The sequence below is a fragment of the Heptranchias perlo genome, chromosome 5 (genome assembly GCF_035084215.1).
Source record: "Heptranchias perlo isolate sHepPer1 chromosome 5, sHepPer1.hap1, whole genome shotgun sequence".
NCBI lineage: Eukaryota > Metazoa > Chordata > Chondrichthyes > Hexanchiformes > Hexanchidae > Heptranchias > Heptranchias perlo.
Window position 1 is genome coordinate 11873252 of NC_090329.1, and position 25597 is coordinate 11898848.

The window sequence follows — 25597 nt, forward strand, 5'->3', positions numbered from 1 at the left end:
GAGAACTTTCAAGAGAGCACAAGAGTGAGAAATCGAGAGAGGGCTTTCGAGAGAGAGTGAGAAATCGAGAGCGAGAGCTTTCGAGAGAGCACGAGAGTGAGAAATCAAGAGAGAGCTTTCGAGAGAGAGTGAGAAATCGACAGCGAGAGCTTTCGAGAGAGCACGAGAGTGAGAAATCAAGAGAGAGCTTTCGAGAGAGAGTGAGAAATCGACAGCGAGAGCTTTCGAGAGAGCACGAGAGTGAGAAATCAAGAGAGAGCTTTCGAGAGAGAGTGAGAGTGAGAAATCAAGAGAGAGCTTTCGAGAGAGAGTGAGAAATCGACAGCGAGAGCTTTCGAGAGAGAGCGAGAGTGAGAAATCAAGAGAGAGCTTTCGAGAGAGAGTGAGAAATCGAGAGCGAGGGTGAGAAATCGAGAGCGAGGATGAGAAATCGAGAGTGAGCGCTTTCGAGAGAGAGCGAGAGTGAGAAATCGAGAGCGAGAGTGAGAAATCGAGAGCACTTGAGAGCGAGAAATCGAGAGTGAGAAATCGAGAGCACTTGAGAGCGAGAAATCGAGAGCGAGAAATCGAGAGCGAGAAATCGAGAGCGAGAAATCGAGAGCGCTCGAGAGCGAGAGTGAGAAATCGAGAGCGCTCGAGAGCGAGAGTGAGAAATCGAGAGCACTCGAGAGCGAGAGTGAGAAATCGAGAGCACTCGAGAGCGAGAGTGAGAAATCGAGAGAGAGCTCGAGAGAGTGAGAAATTAAGTGAGCGTGACAGCGAGATTGAGAACGAGAAATTGAGTGAGCACACGCGATGCGAGAGAGATCAAGTGAGAGGAAGGGAGAGAGCGAGAGAGAGGCGAGGGGAAAGGGAAAGAGGGTTTTTTCAATTCCCTTTGTACATTGGCTAAGTTGTTCAATTAAAGCTGCTAACTGTGGGTTATCTCCGAGCTTGTCGATTATTTTGTAACCTTCTAATTCTAACTGCTTGAGCGTTTGTCCGATGTAATCAAAAGAATCCGCCTTTTCGAGGTAGTTTACACAGTATTTCTTTACATCTACATTTTCAGTCCTCTGATGCAAAATATTCTGCACTTGTGTACTTTCTGGATGAGACCAGATAGCATAAGGGGGAATGAAAACTTCCTCTCAGTTAAATGGACCGGTCCCCCTGCCGGGGCTATCGGGCAGCCAGAGGTCACCCTCTGCCCGCCGGCTGCTCAAAGTCCTCGGCGGGGGGAAAATCTACCTGAATTACTCCAATGCGGTCAAACTGCAGGTTGTCTAAAATGTCACCACCCGCATCCTTTCCTGCACCTTGTCCCACTCCCCTAGCAGCAATGTCCTTGGGAACCTTCATTGGCTTCCCATCCTTCAATGTAGCGATTTCAAAATCCTCGTTCTCACCTCCATGGCCTCGCTTCTCCCTACTTCATAAATTTGCTTCAGCCCTATGTTCTCGTTGCTCTTCTGACTCTGACCTTTCCACGGCTCACGTGGACCATAAACACCAGCATGGACCTGTTGGGCCGAATGGCCTGTTTCTGTGCTGTACTTTCCTTGTAAATCTTTGTAACTTTCCCCCGCTCCCCAGCCCCCCAAACCTTCACCAGCACTGCTTTCAGCTGCATCGGCCCCCGCACTCTGGAATGCTCTCCCTAAACCCCACCCCCCCCCCACCTCGATACCTCAAAAGACCACTTTGACATTGCCTTCAGTCTCCATCTCGAACCCAGAGGTAGATGGAATACCAGGCCATACATGCATGGTCAGTTTGGTCTCCTGGACTAGTTTTTGACTGCCTAAGGGGGGGTCAGAGAAGAATTTTCTCTCTAATTGGCCTTGGATTTTTAGCCTCTCCCAGTAGATTACATTGGTACTGGTGGGTAGGAGGTGGGGGGTCTAATCCTGATGCTTCACGCACCACCAATGTGTGAGGCAGGCTCGATAGACCAGATGGTCTTTTTCTGCCTATTATTTTTGTATGTTTGTGACCCTTCTCCCATCCCTGCTTAATGTCCAATTTCTTGTTTACACCTCTGGGAAGCATTTGAGTCATGTTAGAATGTTAAATGTACTACAAAAGTGCAGGTTATTATTATTCTGGAGTCTGAAATAGCTCCATAAGCAAAGTAGCTCTAACTAGTTATAATGACTGATTGCAGAAGGACAGCCATTTCATTACAAATTATAGTTTTGAATTTTGACAATAAATACTGTCACATTTTTGCCATAAAAGTGTAGCCATTACTTGACTTACAATGTTCTCAGGCTGCAACACCATGCGGACTGATGAATGAACAATTTCAGCCACCGCATAATCTGAGCACAGTAACAGCATCCTAGCTGTGCGCAGTCAGCGGTCAATAAAGTGATTCTATTGCCCTGTGGCAGTACTTGCTGCAGACTTGACTTCCAAGCACTGAATGAATTTTAAGAAACCCAGTGAGAGAGCTCCATTTCCCTCAGACAATGGAGTCTTTCGATTAGCCTGTGACATCCCTTGTTTATGGCTGTATAAGTGTGTTACCAAGAAACGGTGAAAATGTCAATAAAAAGTCTTGATTTTGGTGGGGGGGGCGGTGGGGGGGTGGAGGGGACCAGTCACATTCCAGATTTCAGTGTAAGAGTCGATAGCAACATGTTTTACTGCTTTCCACTCTATTCATACACCCTGGCAGCGATACACTGGGTCAGAAACTATCACAAATCCTTTCCCCTGCTGTAATCATCACCATGACAATATGGAATCTTACTGCCATGGTTAGTCTAACAAACATAGCTTTACAAATTGATTTTCTTTGAACTAGTACCCACTTTCTGGACTTTAAACATCAACACAGCTTGGAATGACTCGAGTGACAAGTTACCTTACATTTGTGTACCCATAACTTTTTTTTTCTTGATTTTGCTGCCTCGATTTTCCCTCCCCTTTTCTCTTACAAACTACGACTGATGCTGAGGTATCCTTCCATATTCGCCAGCCGCCCTCTGCTACCTCACCCATACATGTCAACCCAGAAAACTACCAGGAGCTGACCAACTGCTTCAATAAAAAGCTGACGTGACCGCAAAAGAACTGTTAAGTCAAAAAACCTGCCCTGAAGAGAGGCCTGTGACACTGGTTACATTGAAAGTGCAGTAGGGCATGGGATATCCAACATTCCAACACTTGTAGAGTGGAAGGTTCTGGCAAACATTGTGGCAAACATTATCACTTATTTCTGTCAGAGAAATCATGGACTATTGAGGCTATGTATTGGTACTCTGTTGCTAAATCCAATTGTCAAACAGTTTTAAAATGGTTTAAATGGTTGTTGTAGTGACACAGAGGCACTCATCTCTCCTCCTTCTAGCAGTCCTTCTCACTGTCCCCACCTCTCAGTTCATTCTGTTATCCTTCAGCCCCTCTTCCTCTAGTTCATGCTGACACTCTGTTCTTCTTCTGCCTGGTAGCTGATGCTATCGCTAACTCCCTGTCCCTAAGTTCATTCTGGTACTGTTCTCAATTCCCCACCCCAGTTCACAATGACACTCTTCCCCTCCACTCCTCTCAGTTCAAGTTGATATTCTTGTTTCCATATATCTCAGTCCATGTTGGCACTCTTCTTCTTGCCATTTGGCCCCTCCCAGTTCAAGGAGGCACTCTTCTCCAATTCTCTCCCTCTTTTCCCCAAATTCATGAAGGCACTCTTTTTATCTGCTTTACAGGGTGGGTGGTCTAGCACGCCATTTACTGACCTTCAGGTAATCATTTTCAAAGGTTGCCCATGTAAAAGGGCCCAGTTAAATATGTGGAAGCTAAAATATTTCAGTCATTTGTTGACTGTTTTTGCAAATTTCATTTTTTTTTCCATTACCATTTAGGTTCAATTTTCAATTTTTTTGCCCCCAAAAAACTGGCAACAAATGTGTTTCCCAATGGGAATTTTCCTATCTGAAGTGGAAGAGGAAGACCTACAGGCCGATGCCAGATGATCTTATTGATCGTCTGGCATCAATAAGATCATCTGGCATTGTGAAGGGGCTTGATCGGGTGGATGCGGTAAGGATGTTCCCAAGGATGGGTGAGACTAGAACTAGGGGGCATAATCTTAGAATAAGGGGCTGCTCTTTCAAAACTGAGATGAGGAGAAACTTCTTCACTCAGAGGGTGGTAGGTCTGTGGAATTTGCTGCCCCAGGAAGCTGTGAAAGCTACATCATTAAATAAATTTAAAACAGAAATAGACAGTTTCCTGGAAGTAAAGGGAATTAGGGGTTACGGGGAGCGGGCAGGAAATTGGACATGAATTTAGATTTGAGGTTAGGATCAGATCAGCCATGATCTTATTGAATGGCGGAGCAGGCTCGAGGGGCCGATTGGCCTACTCCTGCTCCTATTTCTTATGTTCTTATGTCAGGTTGCATGAGAGCAGGTGCTATGTTCTTACCCATCGGGACCATCACATGCACATCTTCAGAAAGAGTTGGCCAAACCTCACTGAGGTGGACAATTAGCGTGTGCAGAGTTTCCTATTCCCAAAGAAAGCTGCAACAGCAGACTCAATGGCGCCACTTAAGTTGTGGGCAAGCATACCTATCCATAATGTTCTTCGGAAACACTCAATCACGGTGTGTCATGCTTTCAGTGGCACTGCATGAAAGAAGGCATGCCAGGGTGATGAACAGGGGCATACCCTGATTAGTCATATCCATCAAGGTACCATCAACCGGGGGCCGGGAACCAATATAGGCCAGTGAGCACAGAGGTGATGGGTGAGCTAGATGGTACGGAATAGGATATGGGCAGTAGGGCATTCCATAGTCCACTTGGGATACCATTTCCTCAAAAAGAAATCAAAGAGGTTGTTAAGGCAGGATCTTTCCCTGCTGAATCCATGTTGACTGCTGTTTAGTCCTCATGTTTACTCCTGATAAATAAATCTATTATTTTACACGGGACTGAAGTAAGATTAATGGGTTTGTAGTTGCCTGTATCTGCTATGTCACCATTTTGGAAAATAGGCACCATGTTAGTCTGTTTCCTGTATTTATTCACCATCACAAATCTTTCCCTTTGTCTCACTTGGTAGAATGTATATCCCTAAGGATTTGTTTGGGGTCTTTTTATCCTGTCTGGGGTTTCCATATCATGTTAGCTGTGGCTCAGTGCTAACACTCTCACCTCTGAGTCAGAAGATTGTGAGTTCACAGTCTCACTTCACAAACTTGAGCAAAAATATAGGCTGACACTCCATTGCACCACTGGGGGAATGCTGCACTGTTGAAGGTGTTGTCTTTTGGATGAGTCATTAAAACGAGGCGCCTTCTGTCTTCTCTGGTGGAGGTAAAAGATCTCACTGCTCTATTTCAAAGAGCAGGGGAGTTCTCCCGGTGTCCCTTAACCAACATCACTAACACAGATTATCTGGTCTGCTGTGTACTGCTGTGTACCATGTATTGTTCTGTAATTTATAAATGCGTAGGCTTCGAGGAGTTCCTGACATTTACCTGAGGAAGGAGGAAGCCTCCGAAAGCTTGTAAATTTTAAATAAAATCGTTGGACTATAACTTGGTGTTGTAAAATTGTTTACAGATTATCTGGTCATTTATTTCATTGTTGTTTGTGGGACCTTGCTGTGCACAAATTGACTGCCACGTTTCCTACATTACAACAGTGACCCACACTTCAAAAGCACTTCATTGGCTGTAAGACGCTTTGGGACATCCTGAGGTCGTGAAAGGCCCTATATAAATTTAAGTCTTCCTTTCTTTTATTTAGCTGGAACAGACCAATTTTTCTCACTGTGCCCCTTGCCCTCTGATTTTGTGCTTCAATGCATCAGATCGTGCACTCTTACCGAGGCACTTTTAAAGCTGTGTTGCAATACCTGAAACCTGAAAGTCTGCCCCACATTTTTTTTAAATTAAAAATACTCCTCCTTGAGATCGGATTAAGTACATAATTAAACTGATGTAGTCTGTGAATGAAAGATACTCACTGTGCAGTCTAGCCAAATCAGCAGGGTCAAGGGCTGTCACTGCGTCTGTGACTCTGGAAGGTTTGCTCACCCCACTCTTGTTTACTGCTCGCACACGGAAACAATAGGAACGTCCTTCAAACAGGCCAGCCATGGGATATTTGCAAATTTTAGCTGGGGCATCATTGCACTGGATCCAATTGTCAGTTCCGACTTCACATCTACAAGAACAACGTTAATGCTTGGACAGTTTGGTGAAAGGCACGGACATCGATGCAAAACCCCCAAGGCAAATCCTGAGTGTAAAGACACATTTTATCCTTAAACTAACATTACATGCTTAGTTTTGTCCAAAATACCAAATGAGCTCATATTTTCTTGCACCATCTTAACATAAAAACTACTTATGTGCACAAAAGCTGCAGAATTGTTGAATCCCCTTTGTTGGTGACTAGCAAAGTTGCATTAAACTTCTAAACAATACCTCATGGACCACTCCCTTATTCCCACTCTCCCCTCCCCGAACAGCACACATTCAACTTCTTAAAATCAACAGGGGCAATGGTGATACCGAACACTGGAGAAGCAATACTCAACACCAAGGAGTAGGAGTAAGCGCCCAGACTGCTCAGTTCCCGATCTGGGCCAAACTGAGTTGGAAGGAGTCGAGTCGAGATGTCAGTAGGGAGGAATTGGATGGAGGAATCGTGCTTGGTTTGGATTATGTGCCTCCTGACAGCAGTATAAAATTGGGCATCAAGGTGGAGGTTTGAGTGTAGATCAACTGCCCACCCTGTCATCAAAAGAGATGTAGGACCCAGGGAGAACCTACAGATACTATTGAGAAAACTGAGAGTGCATACCCTTCAGAGGAAAGTAAGACAATAGAAGGAAACATAAAATTACAAAGCGATATTAATAGATTAGGTGAATGGGCAAAACTGTGGCAAATGGAATTCAATGTAGACAAATGTGAGGTCATCCACTTTGGATCAAAAAAGGATAGAACAGGGTACTTTCTAAATGGTAAAAAGTCAAAAACAGTGGATGTCGAAGGGACTTAGGGGTTCAGGTACATAGATCATTGAAGTGTCATGAACAGGTGCAGAAAATAATCAATAAGGCTAATGGAATGCTGGCTATCTGGAGGACGAGAGTACAAGGGGGCAGAAGTTATGCTGCAGCTATACAAAACCCTGGTTAGACTGCACCTGGAGTACTGTGAGCAGTTCTGGGCACCGCACCTTCGGAAACACATATTGGCCTTGGAGGGAGTGCAGCGTAGGTTTACTAGAATGATACCCGGACTTCAAGGGTTAAGTTACGAGGAGAGATTACACAAATTGGGGTTGTATTCTCTAGAGTTGAGAAAGTTAAGGGGTGATCTGATCGAAGTTTATAAGATATTAAGGGGAACGGATAGGGTGGATAGAGAGAAACTATTTCCGCTGGTTGGGGATTCTAGGAGTAGGGGGCACAGTCTAAAAATTAGAGCCAGACCTTTCAGGAGTGAGATTAGAAAACATTTCTACACACAAAGGGTGGTAGAAGTTTGGAACTCTCTTCCGCAAACGGCAATTGATACTAGCTCAATTGCTAAATTTAAATCGGAGATAGATAGCTTTTTGGCAACCAAAGGTATTAAGGGATATGGGCCAAAGTGGGGGTATATGGAGTTAGATCGCAGATCGGCCATGATCTTATCAAATGGCGGAGCAGGCACGAGGGGCTGAATGGCCTACTCCTGTTCCTATGTTGCTATGAAATGGCAGGGACACAGATGTATCCTTCAGACAGCAGGGAACCATTAATCTCACAGACATTTAAAATTCAGATTTTTATCCATTGCTTGCACAATTTCACAAGTAGTTTCACCACCTGCAAAATGGAGACTGATGCAGTATGAACTGAACAGGGTAATTAAGAAGAGACCTTGAACAGGATAATCTTTTAACAGGTAGGCCTTCCTCCAGTTCCTTGCTGTAGCACACATGTATATATAAATGTTATTGATTATGCGTTCAAGGGGGGTGGTGAAGAAAATGAACAGATTGACAGTTGATCTGCGTCCAGATCTCTGCCAATGCCCCTTTTTTTGCTGTCCTTTTAACTGATTTGGTGATGAACCTGTTCGTTGTTATCTTTATAAACGCCCCCATTGCCACCCTCTCTATGACTGGGAACAGTGGAGTTTGATTCTTTATCTCAGGCAGGTATCCTGAATGGAAAGGGTGATCAGGAGCCCATGAGAAGAATTCCCCACAGGTGCCAATGAGTACCAACTAAATCGTACTACACTCTGCAACTTTACCATCAGAGCATTGAGTTCTGACCTCATCCTACTGCTAAGAAAACTGACATTTACAACAGCAGTCATACCTGTCAACAAAATATCCAATCACAGGACTTTCTTTGATTACATTTGGCGGTTTCCAGGTGAGAATGACATAATCCTTGTTGGCATCGTGGCATGTGACATCCATCGGGGCTCCTGGAGCTCCCACCACTGGGGCTTCTGCATCTGCAAGGAGTAAAAGGATATGCAACAAGGAAAGGAAATGTTCCTGCCAACTTGCATGGCGTTCCTTTGCGTGATACGTGAAGCCACTGCAACTACACCGAAAACGGGAAGTCTTCTGTAAGTCGGCAAACAGGTTTGGAAAATACATCCTGCAGAGAACAGGCAATTCACACTGTAGTACAGGATGCAGTGGAGCGGCGCTCTGCTGGGGCTGGGTTTGGGATCTATTGTCTGAGTAGCGCAGAAGAAGCACTGTCATATGCCTGACCTGTAGCTGTGCTGACCTAGGACCACTTGGAAATGTTCCATTCCACAGAACTGACAACATCCATGAACTTGACCAGCACAAAAATTCTTCAAAACAAGCATTTAAAACAGGAAAAAGTCCTTTGACTTCAAGCGCTAAAAAGTTTGGTTGGTAACTTGAGGGGTAGAATTTCCACGGGGGTTCTCCTGATCGTCTGCCATAACTTTGGCAGAAGAACTGCAGAAACCCCGGAGAAATATGTAAACGTGGAGTTTACGCCATTTCTCCAGGGATTCTATGGATCTTACGTCAAATTTACGGCAGATGATTTGGAGAAGCTATGAGGAAATGGCGTTTTGACACAGAACCCAGCTATAACAGAAAGTAACCTCAGTTCACGCAGAAATTCCTCAGCCATTAAGCCAATCTGCTGCCATTTCCAGGAGTTTCTTGGTTGTCTAGTAAGGGATAGAACATCCGTCTGCCACTGACAAGGCAAATGATGACCAGTCGGTGGAGCCATAAGCAAGGACTTCCTAAACTGGGAGTTCCAACCCTTTAGGATGGACTGGGTCCTGGTGTTAGAGATTCAGATTGAGAAATAGTTGAGAAATCCATTTTACGCAAAATGGTCATTTATATTAAGGTCTGTTGTTAAATCCTAGAATTAAAAAACCTGCAAATTTAGTTGACAGACAATATCTGCATGGCTGTAATTGTCATATAAAATAGCCTTGGATAGTTCTAATCTTCTCATGGATACATCTATATGTTTATTCATTTCTGTACAAGGAAATAGATACCATAATTTATGTTTTGTCCTGAAATCATGCTATGGAGCCTTTCTGAGTCTTGGTATGTTGAGCTAATAATACCTAATGTAAAACCAAGAGTCAAGGTCATGGAGGAAGTGATGTAATGGCTTTTTAGCTAAGCTTAAAAGCAAGACCATTGTACTGTGAGATGGAAGATGAAGAGAGGAGCCATCTGGCGGGCTGAACTCACCTGACTGTAAGGTGTGTATTTTCAATGGCAAAACATCCTTTGTAACCTCAGGCATTGGCCGTGCGTATATGTAACATTTAATCTTTAATAAAACTTCAAGATTTGACTTTGACAACACTTGAAGCATTTGACTGCACGTTGAATGAATCCTTGGCATATAGGCACAGGACTGCAGCTTTTGTCTATATTATTACAAAACTCACATTCCTAACACTGCCATATCAGTGGAAATCAGTACACCCAGTGAGCGGAGGGATACTGGTTTCCACACGGGCGGATGTGGGCCCCACCAGTGGGTCTCACGCTAGGCAAGTGGCCTGGAACCCCCAAAGAGAAGCAAATTTGTTTTTAAAAATCGGCCTTCTTGCTCAAAGGGCTGAGAGGGACAGTGCCTGGGATTGGGGCGGGTGAAGTTCCCTGGGTAACCCCACCGTCCCCCATGGGCGAACCAAAGCCGAAGTTTCCATGGATGTGGGGCAGGCAGGTGCCAGAGCTGTGACCCCTATTGGCACTTGTGCCCGCCTGCACTGTGCTAACTAGGGGCTCTCCCACCCATGCCACAAACTCCAGCAGACATGGTCCTAGCCCAGACACGAGTTACAGCCCTGTGGTCTCTAACTAGTCAAAGAGATCAATAGTTGGGGGGAAGAGGGGAGAAAATGCAAAGTTTAAAGCTTAAAGGAATGGCCTGAATAATATCAGCTACCTGTAATGAGGATGACATAATTAAAAATATATCAAAGCAGTTTATACACATTTTGGGAATCCAGTGAGTGCGTTACTAATTTTAATCAATTAATGGAGTAAATAATTCACTCATCCAATTTGTCACCAGGCACTCTAAAATCAGGGAACTCTGAACGGGTTCGGGAGACGCCACCTCCTAGCCGGGGTGGGGGGCACTGTTGCATATCTACATCAAGCAGGGCAACTGCCCTCTCTTTTGGTGGGTGATAGTTAGGGACTGCAAAACGGGGAGAGGAAATAATACAAAGTTTGTAAGGAGTTGATGAACTACTCTTTACAAAGAAGGCTGAGCGAAATCACTGAATTCCATACCTCTCACAAACAGATATGCACTGTGCTGTGAAACGCCACCCCTTGTTATCAAGCGTAATGTATACAGGCCTTCATCATCTTTATTTAGGTGAGGCAGGGTCAGGGTAGCACTGCATTCTCCGTAATGCATTGAAGCCCACTTGGACTTCTTTATCTCAACATCTAGAAAAACAAAAAGGTTACATGGCTAAGGACTAGAACAGACTCTGACGATCAAAACCAACATTTACTAAATAATTAAGATACACCGTTAAAGATGTCATTGACTCAGTTCAAAACAAAACCGCCGCATCTTGTAACCAAGCGGGTTAGTTTCATTAACAATCTCAAAATAAGTTCTTTCCCACTGTACAGGTAAGTGCTCAGGACGCTGATCATGGTCTTCTGAGCCCCATTTATTCTGAAGATATTCCACGTTTTGCAGCGGAGATCTATTTCAGAGTGCCTGCTTTGTATGGGGTCGATTTTCAACTTGCCACCCAGCCACAAAACTGGCGTTGCGAATCGGTTACTCATTCATTTCCATTGAGATATAACAGCCGGCTGATCTACAAACACCAGTTTTACACCTGGGCAGCAAGCTGAGAATCTACTCCCGGGTCCCTGACAATCATGGGGTCAATGGGCTGAGCACATGCGTTCCTGAAAACCGAGTATTTTCATAATGGATGGTGCTGGAAGAAATATTTCAGCAAGTCGCCATCTTTGCTGTTGCTTGTAAATCTGCACATATGAGAACATAATAACAATTTCTGAATATAGACTTCTTCTTCTCATGGTGACCTGTGTTGTTATGTGATGCAGCCCATGGGAAAAGCAGCACAGGCTCTTTCCTCAGAGAAGGGAAGGAAGGAAAATTGGCAGCAAGGCCACTTCCACAGGTACCTCCACCCACCCACCCCCCCGCCCACAACTGTAAACGACAGTAATAAGTAAGACTGTAACTGAAAAATCTGATTACAGAGAAAATGGATGAGATAAAATATTGCAATCACTCCTTCAACAGAGCTGGCCTTGGCAATGGTAACTATGGGCAGGTTTCATTTGGTAATCAGCCCTTTCAAGTGCCAACAATGTAAAGACTTATGGAAAGACAATGGGCCATGGAAGATTTCTACTGTTTGCTATTTGCAGCAAAATCATAAACACGTTCTTTAACTCAGGTTTGTGATCTTCCTACAAACAGTGAACAGAGAAAACAAAAAAAAAATCGGAATGTCTGATCAATCAGTACAATTTTTCAATCACGTCCAGAAGAAACTTTATGTTAAACAATATAAATGTCACTTAAATTGAAATCCAGAGTTGCAGCTTTAGCTCCCTGCGAGCAACTAAAACAGCACAGCAATTCAGCGTCGAGACAGCAGATGTCAGCCGATATCATGGACAGAGTCCAGACAGAGAAAGTACGCCCACTATTTGCGATATGTTGAGACAGTGTACAAGAAGATCTCTGCCATTTGAATCTGTTCCTGACAGGGTTTCTGTACAAGTCTCCACCAGTGTTTCTATCCCATACTTTGAAGCTAGAACAAACCAAATCTGGAAATAAAGCTGCACCTCCAAGATAGTGACCAGATCGAAGAGGTCTGTAAATACATGGCGTTACATCGGGTCTACAGCAAAGAAACAGGCCATTCAGCCCAACTGGTCTATGCCAGCATTTATGCTCCACACGAGCCTCCTCCCACCCTTCTTCATCTAACCCCATCAACATAACTTTCTATTCCTTCCTCCTTCATGTGCTTATCAAGTTTCCCCTTAAAGGCATCTACGCTATTCACCTCAACTACTCCTTGTGGAAGCGATAGAATTTTTACACTGATTTCTGTGGGCACTGTCTTCATGAAAAAGTTTTTGGACAAATTTTGGCACTTGTTTGCAAAACACGATAGAATGATATATAAATCAAAGGGATACTCATCATTCCATCACTTGCAAGGGACAAAGAAAATGTATGGACTTCCTGCTTTTCTGTCTTCCCCCCGTAAGGATTTTGGACATTGGGTCAAACCCCATTTTATTCTTTTGAACTATTGGGTGATTCAACATAAAGGGTTAACCAGTCCCTTTAAGGATTTGGATGCTTGGATAGTCCATTTAGAGTACAAAGCAAGGGATAACTTGCCCTGGATATTACAGTATAAATGCACAATTGCAAAACAGCAAAGTGCAGAGCATTTGAACTGGACAGCTGGACGTCAGTTTACCGCTGCAGGAGCAATACAGTACAGAAACTGTAGACAGGCTGCGACTTTCAATAACAACTGATAAGGAGATGCTTCTAGAAGCTTCTCCTTAAGGTTTTTGATGTCAACAACAACTGCGAAGGACAAAGAACTGATAGGACACCTGGCTTCGCGTAGAGAGGAGGATATAAAGGGGTTCATACGGTTCATGAGTGGTTCAACCAGCCGTCCATCTTAATACTACGGACAAATTGGGCCTTCTCGTAACTTGGTCCACACCTATTTGCTAAGAAGCATTTAAAGGTAAGACATCGTAGCAGTCAAAACAACAGACAACATTGGAGAAACTGGAAGAAGCCTCAAGAGGTAACGACTGCAGCATGAGTTCCTCCAACGAGACTTTGCTTCTGAACTTTGACAAAAAGACTTTGATTCTGAGTTTTGACCACAGCACTTTGGGGGTGCTTTTAAACCCCAAGAACGGGTGGGTTGGGGGCGGGTGGGAGTTGAAAATGGTTGCTTTTTTTGGATCACAACCGCAAAATTTTCAGACTTTGCATTCCCAATGGGAAGCCTGTACTTTTCCGCACCGACATTAAACCCGGAAGTAAAGCCGGGTTACGGTCGCGACCCAAAAAACAATTATTTTCAACTCCCACCCGCCCCCAACCCACCCGTTCTTGGGGTTTAAAATCACCCCCTTTGTCTCTAAACTTTGATGAAAAGACAAACCTTGATGAGAAGAACCTCGACACATCACTCAACACATCTCTCAATGACGCACCTGTTACCGCAGCAAATGACACCCTATCTCTCGACCTAGACGGCTGCTTTGATGCATAAGGTTGTATACGCTATTTGCCCATTTTGCTTCATGCCTGCCTATGTGCTCTTTTAAATCATTAAGTAAGGAACGTTGCAAACTCCCACTTGTATTATCGGATAGGGTAAACCTTGTACTAACTGAGTTGCTTCATGTTTGCTATGTGCTCTTTTTAAATTACTAAATAAAGAATCACTTTGATTCACAAAACTACCGCGGCAGGTGGCTTTCTTTGCCTGAACTATCATCCAGATCCATGAATCTCTGGGAAAGACCCTAAATTCCCTACATCCCGAAAATGTTTGCCAAAGGTGGATTTTTCAATTTTGTTTTTATTGACAATTTTGTATGCATAAAGGTGAGAAACGAGAGTGCTGGTAAGTTATTTCAGAACGCTCCTATGCTCCAACATTACCAGATTGAACCTTTAGCCTGAACTGCAGGCACTTCTGACAATCAAACAGTAGCTGGAGTTCTGCCCTGGGATCCCAAACACCAGCAGAGAAGCCACACTCACAGGGAGTGTAGGACCGAGATGGGGCTACAACACTGTAACCCTGATTCTCTGACCCACGCTCTCTGTGATCACGGCTCCCCACTGGTGGCGCACGATTGTGGAATCATCCCTTATACACAAACAGTCATGTGATTTAGTCTCAAAGGTGCTGCTTAGCAAGGAATGCAGCACCGACAGGTTTTGTCATTGTAAATCACTGATAAAACTCGCTTCACTGGAGACAGAGTTGGCCATTGGCAAATGAGCTGACTCCAACCCTAAAGAGGTAGTTAAAGTTCTGTGACCCAAGGCGTTAAATTTCCACAGGCTGACTTTGACCTGGCTGGAAACCTAGAAGCAGGAAGCTTGGAATGCAGAGCTCTGCAGGGGCAGGAATCTGCAGCCACGGAGATACGAGGGCAGCCTCTCCTTTGGTGCCACTGGCTTATTTTAACAGATGTACATTTCCGCAAATACAGTCCGTGCGTTCTCGCAAGTGAAAACGGATAGCAAACTTGACACAATTACTGACCATCTCTGTACCACACAACATCCGGCTGAAGACGGCCGAGGTTTGGTGTAATGATCATCCGGCAGGACAGTATCATTGTCTCTCCTTCGGTGCCAAAGCTCACACCAAATTTCTCAATATATTGAATGTCTATATGTGTAAAAACAACTGGTGACAACAGAGGAACTGGGGGAAGAAAACACAGATACGTTAGTGTATAGAAGCAATTCTTATTCACATAGAATCATAGAATAATACAGCACAGAAGGAGGCTATTCGCCCCACCTTGTCTGTACTGACTCTTTGAAAGAGCTATCCAATTAGTCCCACTCCCCTGCTCTTTCCCCGTAGCCCTGGAATTTTTTTCTTTTCAAGTATTTATCCAATTCTCTTTTGAAAGTTACTATTGAATCTGCTTCCACCACCCTTTCAGGCAGCGCATTCCAGATCATAACAACTCGCTGCATAAAAACATTTCTCCTCATCTCCCCTCTGGTTATTTTGCCAATTACCTTAAACCTGTGTCCTCTGGTTACCGACCCTCCTGCCAGTGGAAAGTTTCTCCTTATTTACTCTATCAAAACCCCTCATAATTTTGAACACCTCTATCCAAAGAGCTTCTACAAATACATAAAGGGCAAAAGAGTAACTAGGGAGAAAGTAGGGCCTCTGAAGGATCAACAAGGTCATCTATGTGCGGAACCACAAGAGATGGGTGAGATCCTAAATGAATATTTCGCATCGGTATTTACGGTTGAGAAAGGCATGGATGTTAGGGAACTTGGGGAAATAAATAGTGATGTCTTGAGGAGTGTACATATTACAGAGAGGGAGGTGCTGGAAGTCTTAACGCGCATCAAGGTAGATAAATCTCCGGGACCTGATGAAATGTATCCCAGGACGTTATGGGAGGTTAGGGAGGAAATTGCGGGTCCCCTAGCAGAGATATTTGAATCATCCACCGGTACAGGTGAGGTGCCTGAAGATTGGAGGGTAGCAAATGTTGTGCCTTTGTTTAAGAAGAGCGGCAGGGAAAAGCCTGGGAACTACAGACCGGTGAGCCTGACATCTGTAGTGGGTAAGTTGTTAGAGGGTATTCTGAGAGACAGGATCTACGGGCATTTGGAGAGGCAGGGACTGATTAGGAACAGTCAGCATGGTTTTGTGAGAGGAAAATCATGTCTCACGAATTTGATTGAGTTTTTTGAAGGGGTAACCAAGAAGATAGATGAGGGCTGTGCAGTAGACGTGGTCTACATGGACTTTAGCAAAGCCTTTGACAAGGTACCGCATGGTAGGTTGTTACATAAGGTTAAATCTCACGGGATCCAAGGTGAGGTAGCCAATTGGATACAACATTGGCTTGACGACAGAAGACAGAGGGTGGGTGTAGAGGGTTGTTTTTCAAATTGGAGGCCTGTGACCAGCGGTGTGCCTCAGGGATCGGTGCTGGGTCCGCTGTTATTTGTTATTTATATTAATGATTTGGATGAGAATTTAGGAGGCATGGTTAGTAAGTTTGCAGATGACACCAAGATTGGTGGCATCGTGGACAGTGAAGAAGGTTATCTAGGATTGCAACGGGATCTTGATAAATTGGGCCAGTGGGCCGATGAATGGCAGATGGAGTTTAATTTAGATAAATGTGAGGTGATGCATTTTGGTAGATCGAATCGGGCCAGGACCTACTCCGTTAATGGTAGGGCGTTGGGGAGAGTTATAGAACAAAGAGATCTAGGTGTACAGGTTGAAAGTGGAGTCACAGGTGGATAGGGTGGTGAAGAAGGCATTCAGCTTGCTTGGTTTCATTGGTCAGAACATTGAATACAGGAGTTGGGATGTCTTGTTGAAGTTGTACAAGACATTAGTAAGGCCACACTTGGAATACTGTGTACAGTTCTGGTCACCCTATTATAGAAAGGATATTATTAAACTAGAAAGAGTGCAGAAAAGATTTACTAGGATGCTGCCGGGACTTGATGGTTTGACATATAGGGAGAGGTTAGATAGACTGGGACTTTTTTCCCTGGAGAGTAGGAGGTTGAGGGGTGATCTTATAGAAGTCTATAAAATAATGAGGGGCATAGATAAGGTAGATAGTCAAAATCTTTTCCCAAAGGTAGGGGAGTCTATAACGAGGGGACATAGATTTAAGGTGAGAGGGGAGAGATACAAAAGGGTCCAGAGGGGCAATTTTTTCACACAAAGGGTGGTGAGTGTCTGGAACGAGCTGCCAGAGGCAGTAGTAGAGGCGGGTACAATTTTGTCTTTTAAAAAGCATTTGGACAGTTGCATGGGTAAGATGGGTATAGAGGGATATGGGCCAAGTGCAGGCAATTGGGACTAGCTTAGTGGTATAAACTGGGCGACATGGACATATTGGGCCGAATGGCCTGTTTCCATGTTGTAAACTTCTATGATTCTATGATTCTAAATCTCCCCTTAACCTTCTCTGCTCTAAGGAGAACAACCCCAGCTTCTCCAGTCTCTCCACATAACTGAATTCCCTCATCCCTGGTACTATGCTGGTAAATCTCCTCTGCACCCTCTCCAAGGCCTTGACATCATTCCTAAAGTAATTAAAGTAAACATCTAATGAGATTTTCATTAAAAATCGTATTTCACTATGCTATCTAGTAGGGTCTTATCCAACTGTATTTATTCAAAGGTCTTTCGCTGTGAATTACATTTCTATGTCAGAACCAAGTTACATTTTTATAATTCTGCAACTCCAACATTTTCTCTTATACGAGTAACATCACTATTTTGTTGACAAAGCCAAGTGTGCGGCCAAATGGGCCATAGCGCAGGGTTGGAAAATGTAGGAGAGAAGATAGGATAAATCAAGAAACAGGGAGTAGAAAATGCCAAACTTATGAAAGGGCACAAATTGTAGAAAGAGGTCCTAGGAAATGATGAATTAGATTGGTGGATGTACTCTTTGATCATAACACAGGGAGGAAGAGGAACAGATAGGATGTGCATTTAGAAACTAGGAGGAACAGTTGAGGGAAGTTCAGACAACCAATGACCATAGTAGTAGTGATAAATAAAGTGAGACGAGAAAATCTGGCGACAGAGAAAGAGGTTGTTGGTTAGAGGTGAAAGAAGGACGGCCTATCAGGTAATTATGTTAAACAGATTGAAACCTCCAGTAAAATAGCAGAGGGAGGAATGAGTTAAGTGTTCCGATTATATCATCACTAACAGCAATCTCTCCTCATATAGACTTAATAGAAGTACGTTTTCTACTTCTGTAGATTTGTTGAATTTTTTTTTAATGGAAAATGCTGGTGGCAGCATCAGAGGAACTGGCTCAGAGGCCTCAATTTTCAAGGAGCCTTAGACAGCAGATAGGCAGTTCTTGCATCATTGACGGTATTCCTAAACAGTGATGTGCAGCCCATGGCAGTGCAGACCAACTTTTTTTTGTGGATCTTGCCATCTGCAAAACGAACAACTGTCTCCCCCTCTGGTACACTAAATACACTGAGCTATTCCACGAGTGCACAGGTATGCAGAAGCACACAGCCCCGCTGGGTACTATCAATTCTCAGATTCCCTTACATGCGTCAATAAGATGGATTGATTCTTTACATCATTTCATTATTAAAAAAAAAACCCTTTGATTTATTTCTCCCTTTTGCAGCAGTTTCACTCAATCTAACCATGTTTAATTCCCAAGAGCTCAACATCCTAACTATGAATTTCTGGTGGGCGGGGGAAATCAGGACACTCGGTGCATGTGTGGACGGGAGACAGGAGACTCTGAACATGAGCGGAACATGAGTGTTCCCAATTTTCCTTCAATAGGACTGTAGGAAACCACCGGGAGATTTAAATATTAAAACAGGAGGGTGATGCAGGGAGGCTGTCGTGATAGCCCTCTCTCGGGGACACAAACTGCAAAACTAAAGATCCTTCAGCCTCAAAGTGTGAGAGAGCTGAATTAACAAGCACATTTAAAACTGAACCATTTCTAAAAGCAGCCTAGGCATGTGATTGTATTTCTATTGAATTTAACCTGTCTCTTTCAAACCAGCAGGCTCAGTACCTCTCTACGCCAGTTTCCCCCAAGATTGCTGACAGTTTGAGCGTTTATTTCTTAAATTAAGTAACAGAAATAAACTGAAGAAAATTTATCAATCATAATTCTTTGCGATTGCTTCTTCAAAGAAGGTACTAATGGTGAAACCCAGGCTTTAAATTACTAAATGCCAGCAGAATATTTAAGGGTAATTGTCATACCCTCAGCCCAGAATCATAACATTATTGGTTACTATGTTAAACGCTATTTCCTATGGCTTCACAAAGTGAGGCGAGGGGGGGCAGTGGGACAAAAATCCATCATTCATTGACTTATGTCAGTGACCTTTGATCTCTGGTGAAAGTAAAGCCTGGTCCTGCCTGAGGCACTCGCTGGAATAACTCAGTGTTGTCGAAGTTGTAGAACAGACTGAAACAAAGTGAAGAGAGGGGCCTCTTTACTTATTGTTCACCTTCCCCTCTCTGTTTTGCTCCATTCTATAAACGTGTTATCTTCCTTTTTCCAGTTCTGGCGCAGGGCCTTTGCCTGATATGTTGACCTCTTTTTTTTTTTCAGATGCTGACAAAATTTCCTGGGTATTTTTTGTTTTCAGTAGTCCTTAAATTGTTTCCTCCCTTCAGATTGAGGTTGGATTTTTTTTGTTTTCCTTTCTATGCTTCCAGTACTCGATCCGTGTTTCCAGTCCAGTGACATTCACAGAGTGTGACAAACAGCAGTAATAAATCCAAACAGGTCTCACAAACAAGTAACTGGAGCCAAAGGAAATCATAGTAAATTTAATGTGCTCAGAATCAGGGATAAAGGAAAACGCTTTGACAGATTAGTGAATAAACACACTGGCCTTGTGAACGTGAGCCAATAGATCAGGAAGGTCTCGGGTTTAATCCCTATTTGTATTAAATTAGCTCATCACAGTTGGGGTAGTGATAGGGTTGGTACAGTTTGTACAGTCGGCTTCAGTGTTTCTAGGGCAGGACTCTTGCTCCTGATTACTATCCATCAACACCAGGATGAGGACATGATCAAGCTCAGCTGCTGCTTTGCCTCTTTGGCTCTTTATATCGTCAATGAGAACACAGGCTACATTCTGAAACTCAATGGGCCAGAATTTGCTGTCAAAATAACGGCATGGCTAATGGCGCTCGCTGTTATCTGTAGGTTATTGGTACAGCAACTTCAGGCGAGGAGCAGATACGCGGTTAAACGTGAATACCCAGAAGCTCCGGTCTGAGTTGCGCCACTCCGCCGCCAGCTTCACGAAAACGGCACTTTTAAAAAAATTCATTCATGGGACGTGGGCGTCGCTGGCGAGGCTGGCGTTTATTGCCCATCCCTAATTGCCCTTGAGAAGGTGGTGGTGAGCCGCCTTCTTGAACCGCTGCAGTCCGTGTGGTGACAGTTCTCCCACAGTGCTGTTAGGAAGGGAGTTCCAGGATTTTGACCCACCTTGCCCTTAGCCTCCCCGTTTTCTGTTTAGGAACTTGCTGTATTTGCCTATTAAACTCGCCACAGAAAGTTAAGTCTCTTTTAACGACAATAAACCTCTCTGGCACTGAAAATTAACTATTACAAGTGTAGACTCTCATTCCTTCAGGTTTGGAATTTTTCGGGGAGATTTAAAAAATGTCAAATTTTAAATTTGACATTTTTTTTCTGCTTTTCCTTTCTGTCTCTTTTTTTCTCTCTCTCTCTTAATCTAATCTTTCTTTCCCTCTCTTCCCGTACCTGATTTGACATTAAATTCACCCCCTTTAATTCACCCTCCTTCGCAGTCCTTCCGCTGTTTGTTTCCTAATCCTTAAATCTTCTTATTAAAGGAGATACCCTGTTGGTTGTTCTGTTCACTCAGGTCCCAGATGCCCAGTTTCCTTCGCTGCCCCGTCATCAGCTCACACTTTCACCAACTTTGTGGGCAAACATTTTTTGAGCTGAAGAACGCAGGGGCAAGTCTAACTGATGGCAGAGGCCGTTAGATGCCCTGCTGCAGCAAATTCTGGCCCAATGACTTTCCACTATCTAGGTTCACACGGAGCAATTGGACAAATATTGAAGGGCTACTAGCTTGCACGGAACCATATCTTCGCAAGAGTCCGCGTCTTCAGGAGAGGAAAGGAGAAAAGCGGGAAAGGGAAAATACAATGCAAGCTGCCCTAAGAAATGTAACGGTAAAGATTTCATGCTGCGAGGTTTCCAAAGCGAGTGAATATCGCAGGAACGACAGATAATGATATTAAATCACAATAAACATTATATTCACTTACGGTTCACAGGGAGCAAGACAGAGTGGTAAGGCTCTTCCTCCCCTCGGAACCCTGAAAGGAGATGATAGTTCAGATGATTGTTCAGAAAACCATGCCCCCTCTCCTGTAAAATATGCATCCCTTGAGTCGAGAAACTCACGTTTGACAATGACAGCAGCAGTGGTTGATGACTCTCCGTGAATGTTAAAGGCCAAGGCAGTGTACTGAGCGGTGTCACTAGTGGTACATCTAGGAAATAAGATCGTCTTAATAGCATCGCACCAAGTTTGACATTTTAAATACCCCTCATCATATTAAGTAATTAATTATTCTATTAAGAGATTCAGGGGAAAAGAGCACAGGAGTGCAAGAGAAAGAATAAAAGTCTTTTTGCCAGTTCAGGCTGCGCCACCATCAAGATTCTGCTTCATGAATCAATGCGATCACTTCATTTTTATGCTGCCTTAAACCGCAAATCTTCATATTGGGGTTTTGCAAAGGGAGCACCAGGACGTCAGCAAGGTCACGATACTTTTGTCCATCGGTGCTTGGACTTCTGCAATTTTCTGTATTTTTTTTGACTTGGGAGCGCATGATCTCTGCTACGGTATACTAACTGAAACATTTTCTGCAATGATAGCATGGTTTCTCTTTGGAAACTTACAACAGGCGGTCTTTGGAAGTCCGTCCGTATTTACAGGGAGTCTCCATGAGAATGACAGTATTTGCAGGCATTGCTGTCATTCTCATGGAGACTCCCTGTAAGTGTGTCAATATTTGCCAGGAGTCTCTGGGAGTGTGTCAATATTTGCAGGCAGTCCCCATGAGTGTGTCAATATTCGCAGGCAGTCCCCGTGAATGTGTCACTATGTGTCACACTCGCTGTGAGTGTGTCAATATTTGCCAGGAGTCTCTGGGAGTGTGTCAATATTTGCAGGCAGTCCCTGTGAGTGTGTCAATATTTGCCAGGAGTCCCTGTGAGTGCGTCAATATTTGCAGGCAGTCCCCATGAGTGTGTCAATATTCGCAGGCAGTCCCTGTGAATGTGTCACTATTTGCTAGGAGTCCCTGTGAGTGTGTCAATATTTTTAGGCAGTCCCCATGAGTGTGTCACAATTTGCAGGCAGTCTGTGAGTGCCAATATTTGCCAGGAGTCCCCGTGAGTGTGTCAATATTTGTCAGGAGTCTCTGTGAGTGCGTCAATGTTTGCAGGCAGTTCCTGTGAGTGTGTCACTATTTGCCAGGAGTCCCCGTGAGTGTGTCAATATTTGTCAGGAGTCCCTGTCTGTGTGTCAATAATTGCAGGCAGTCCTTGTGAATGTGCCAATATTTGTCGGAAATCCCTGTGAGTGTGTCAATATTTGCAGGCAGATCCCCATGAGTGTGTCAATATTTGCCAGGAGTCCCTGTGAGTGTGTCAATATTTGTAGGCAGTCCCCAGGAGTGTGTTAAGATTTGCAGGCAGTCCCTGTGAGTGTGTCAATATTTGCCAAGATTCTCTGTGAGTGTGTCAATATTTGCCAGGAGTCTCTGTGAGTGTGTCAATATTTGCCAGGAGTGTCTGTGTGTGTGACAATATTTGCCAGGAGTTCCTGTGTGTGTCACTATTTGCAGTCAGTCCCCTGTCTGTGTGTCAATATTTGCAGTCATTCCTTTGGGTGTGTCAATACCTGCAGGCAATCCCTGTGACTGTGTCAATTTGTCTGGAGTCCCAGTGAGTGTGTCAATATTTGTAGGCAGTCCCCGTGAGTGTGTCAAGATTTACAGGAGTCCCTGTGAGTGTGTCAATATTCACATGCAGTCCCCGTGAATGTGTCACTATTTGCTAGGAGTCCCTGTGAGTGTGTCAATATTTGCAGGCAGTCCCCATGAGTGTGTCAATATTTGCCAGGAGTCCCAGTGAGTGTGTCAGCATTTGTAGGCAGTCCTCAGGAGTGTTTCAATATTTGCCAGGAGTCCCTGTGAGCGTGTCCTTGTTTGCAGGCAATCCCTGTGACTGTGTCAATTTGTCTGGAGTCCTTGTGAGTGTGTCAATATTTGTAGGCAGTCCCCATGAGTGTGTCAAGATTTGCCAGGAGTCCCTGTGAGTATGTCAATGTTTGCAGGCAGTTCCTCTGAGTGTGTCACTATTTGCTAGGAGTCCCTGTGTATGTCACTATTTGCTAGGAGTCCCTGTGTGTGTCACTATTTGCAGTCAGTCCCTGTATGTGTGTCAATATTTGCAGTCATTCCTTTGAGTGTGTCAATATTTTCAGGCAGTCCTGTGAGTGTATCAATATTTGCAGGCAGTCCCTGTGAGTGTGTCAATATCTGCAGGCAGTTCCTCTGAGTGTGTCAATATCTGCAGGCAGCCTCTGTGAGTGTGTCAAATTGCCAGGAGTCCCTGTGAGTGTGTCAATATTTTTAGGCGGTCCCTATGAGTGTGTCACGATTTGCAGGCAGTCCCTGTGAGTTTGTCAGGAGTCCGTGTATGTGTGTCAATATTTTTAGGCGGTCCCTATGAGTGTGTCACGATTTGCAGGCAGTCCCTGTGAGTTTGTCAGGAGTCCGTGTATGTGTGTCAATATTTGCAGGCAGTCCCTGTGTGTCTGTCAATATTTGCCAGGAGTCCCTGTGCGTCTCTCAATATTTGCCGGGAGTCCCTGTGCGTCTGTCAATATTTGCCAGGAGTCCCTGTGCATCTGTCAGTATTTACCAGGAGTCCCTGTGAGTGTGTCAGTATTTACCAGGAGTCCCTGTGCGTCTGTCAATATTTGCCAGGAGTCCCTGTGCGTCTGTCAGTATTTGCCAGGAGTCCCTGTGCGTCTGTCAATATTTGCCAGGAGTCCCTGTGCGTCTGTCAGTATTTGCCAGGAGTCCCTGTGCGTCTGTCAGTATTTGCCAGGAGTCCCTGTGAGTGTGTCAGTATTTGCCAGGAGTCCCTGTGCGTCTGTCAGTATTTGCCAGGAGTCCCTGTTAGTGTGTCAGTATTTGCCAGGAGTCCCTGTGCGTCTGTCAGTATTTGCCAGGAGTCCCTGTGCGTCTGTCAGTATTTGCCAGGAGCCCCTGTGAGTGTGTCAGTATTTGGCAGGAGTCCCTGTGCGTCTGTCAATATTTGCCAGGAGTCCCTGTGCGTCTGTCAGTATTTACCAGGAGTCCCTGTGAGTGTGTCAGTATTTACCAGGAGTCCCTGTGCGTCTCTCAATATTTGCCAGGAGTCCCTGTGCGTCTGTCAATATTTGCCAGGAGTCCCTGTGCGTCTGTCAATATTTGCCAGGAGTCCCTGTGCGTCTGTCAGTATTTGCCAGGAGTCCCTGTGAGTGTGTCAGTATTTGCCAGGAGTCCCTGTGCGTCTGTCAGTATTTGCCAGGAGTCCCTGTGCGTCTGTCAGTATTTGCCAGGAGTCCCTGTGCGTCTGTCAATATTTGCCAGGAGTCCCTGTGCGTCTGTCAATATTTGCCAGGAGTCCCTGTTAGTGTGTCAGTATTTGCCAGGAGTCCCTGTGCGTCTGTCAGTATTTGCCAGGAGTCCCTGTGCGTCTGTCAGTATTTGCCAGGAGTCCCTGTGCGTCTGTCAATATTTGCCAGGAGTCCCTGTGAGTGTGTCAGTATTTGCCAGGAGTCCCTGTGAGTGTGTCAGTATTTGCCAGGAGCCCCTGTGAGTGTGTCAGTATTTGCCAGGAGTCCCTGTGCGTCTGTCAGTATTTGCCAGGAGCCCCTGTGAGTGTGTCAGTATTTGCCAGGAGTCCCTGTGCGTCTGTCAATATTTGCCGGGAGTCCCTGTGCGTCTGTCAATATTTGCCAGGAGTCCCTGTGCGTCTGTCAGTATTTGCCAGGAGCCCCTGTGCGTCTGTCAATATTTGCCAGGAGTCCCTGTGCGTCTGTCAATATTTGCCAGGAGTCCCTGTGCGTCTGTCAATACTTGCCTGTGAGCGTGTCAGTATTTGCCAGGAGTACCTGTGCGTCTGTCAATATTTGCCAGGAGTCCCTGTGCGTCTGTCAATATTTGCCAGGAGTCCCTGTGCGTCTGTCAATACTTGCCTGTGAGCGTGTCAATATTTGCAGGGCATCTACAACACAGAAACATTTGAAAGCCATTGCCTAAAACCTGGTGTCTCAGCTCTCTGCTCAACAGGGAATTTATCCAATTGCCTTGAAAGGAAGAAAGAAAGAAAAAGAAACAAAACAGGAACAGAATACAATGGAACAGAACAGAAAGAACCTGTACTTCTATAGTGCCTTTCACATCCTCAGGATGTCCCAAAGCTCTTCAATCTACTCCACAAGTTAATGACTCTAAGCAAGTTATTCCATGAGAAAAAACACAGCTCATGCAGACTGCTGCTCCCTTGATGACCCAAAGAGCATTTGCCAACTCGCATTTTGCAATCTGTTTTTTTATGGAACCTCAACAACACATTGGTATTTTTAATTTTATTTAATATTTGAATTCTAAAAGCATTTCTATGCTTTAACTGTTTAGTGAATTCTGTATTATGGATAAAGATAATACTTGTACTATCCACTTCCCTCTTTA

At 44.4% G+C, this 25597-nt stretch overlaps 1 protein-coding gene across 3 annotated transcripts in view; it reads right to left on the reverse strand.

The window, feature by feature from the left end:
* myom2b (myomesin 2b) overlaps nucleotides 1-25597 on the reverse strand; it is a 154830-nt gene that overhangs the window by 98755 nt on the left and 30478 nt on the right. For all 3 annotated transcript variants that reach the window (XM_067984018.1, XM_067984016.1, XM_067984017.1), the window contains exons 7-12: nucleotides 21243-21331; nucleotides 21104-21154; nucleotides 14816-14980; nucleotides 10776-10937; nucleotides 8323-8464; nucleotides 5965-6164 (exon numbers count right to left, since the gene is read on the reverse strand). In XM_067984018.1, coding sequence (XP_067840119.1) covers nucleotides 5965-6164; nucleotides 8323-8464; nucleotides 10776-10937; nucleotides 14816-14980; nucleotides 21104-21154; nucleotides 21243-21331 — 809 coding nt within the window. The remainder of the gene's footprint in view (nucleotides 1-5964; nucleotides 6165-8322; nucleotides 8465-10775; nucleotides 10938-14815; nucleotides 14981-21103; nucleotides 21155-21242; nucleotides 21332-25597) is intronic.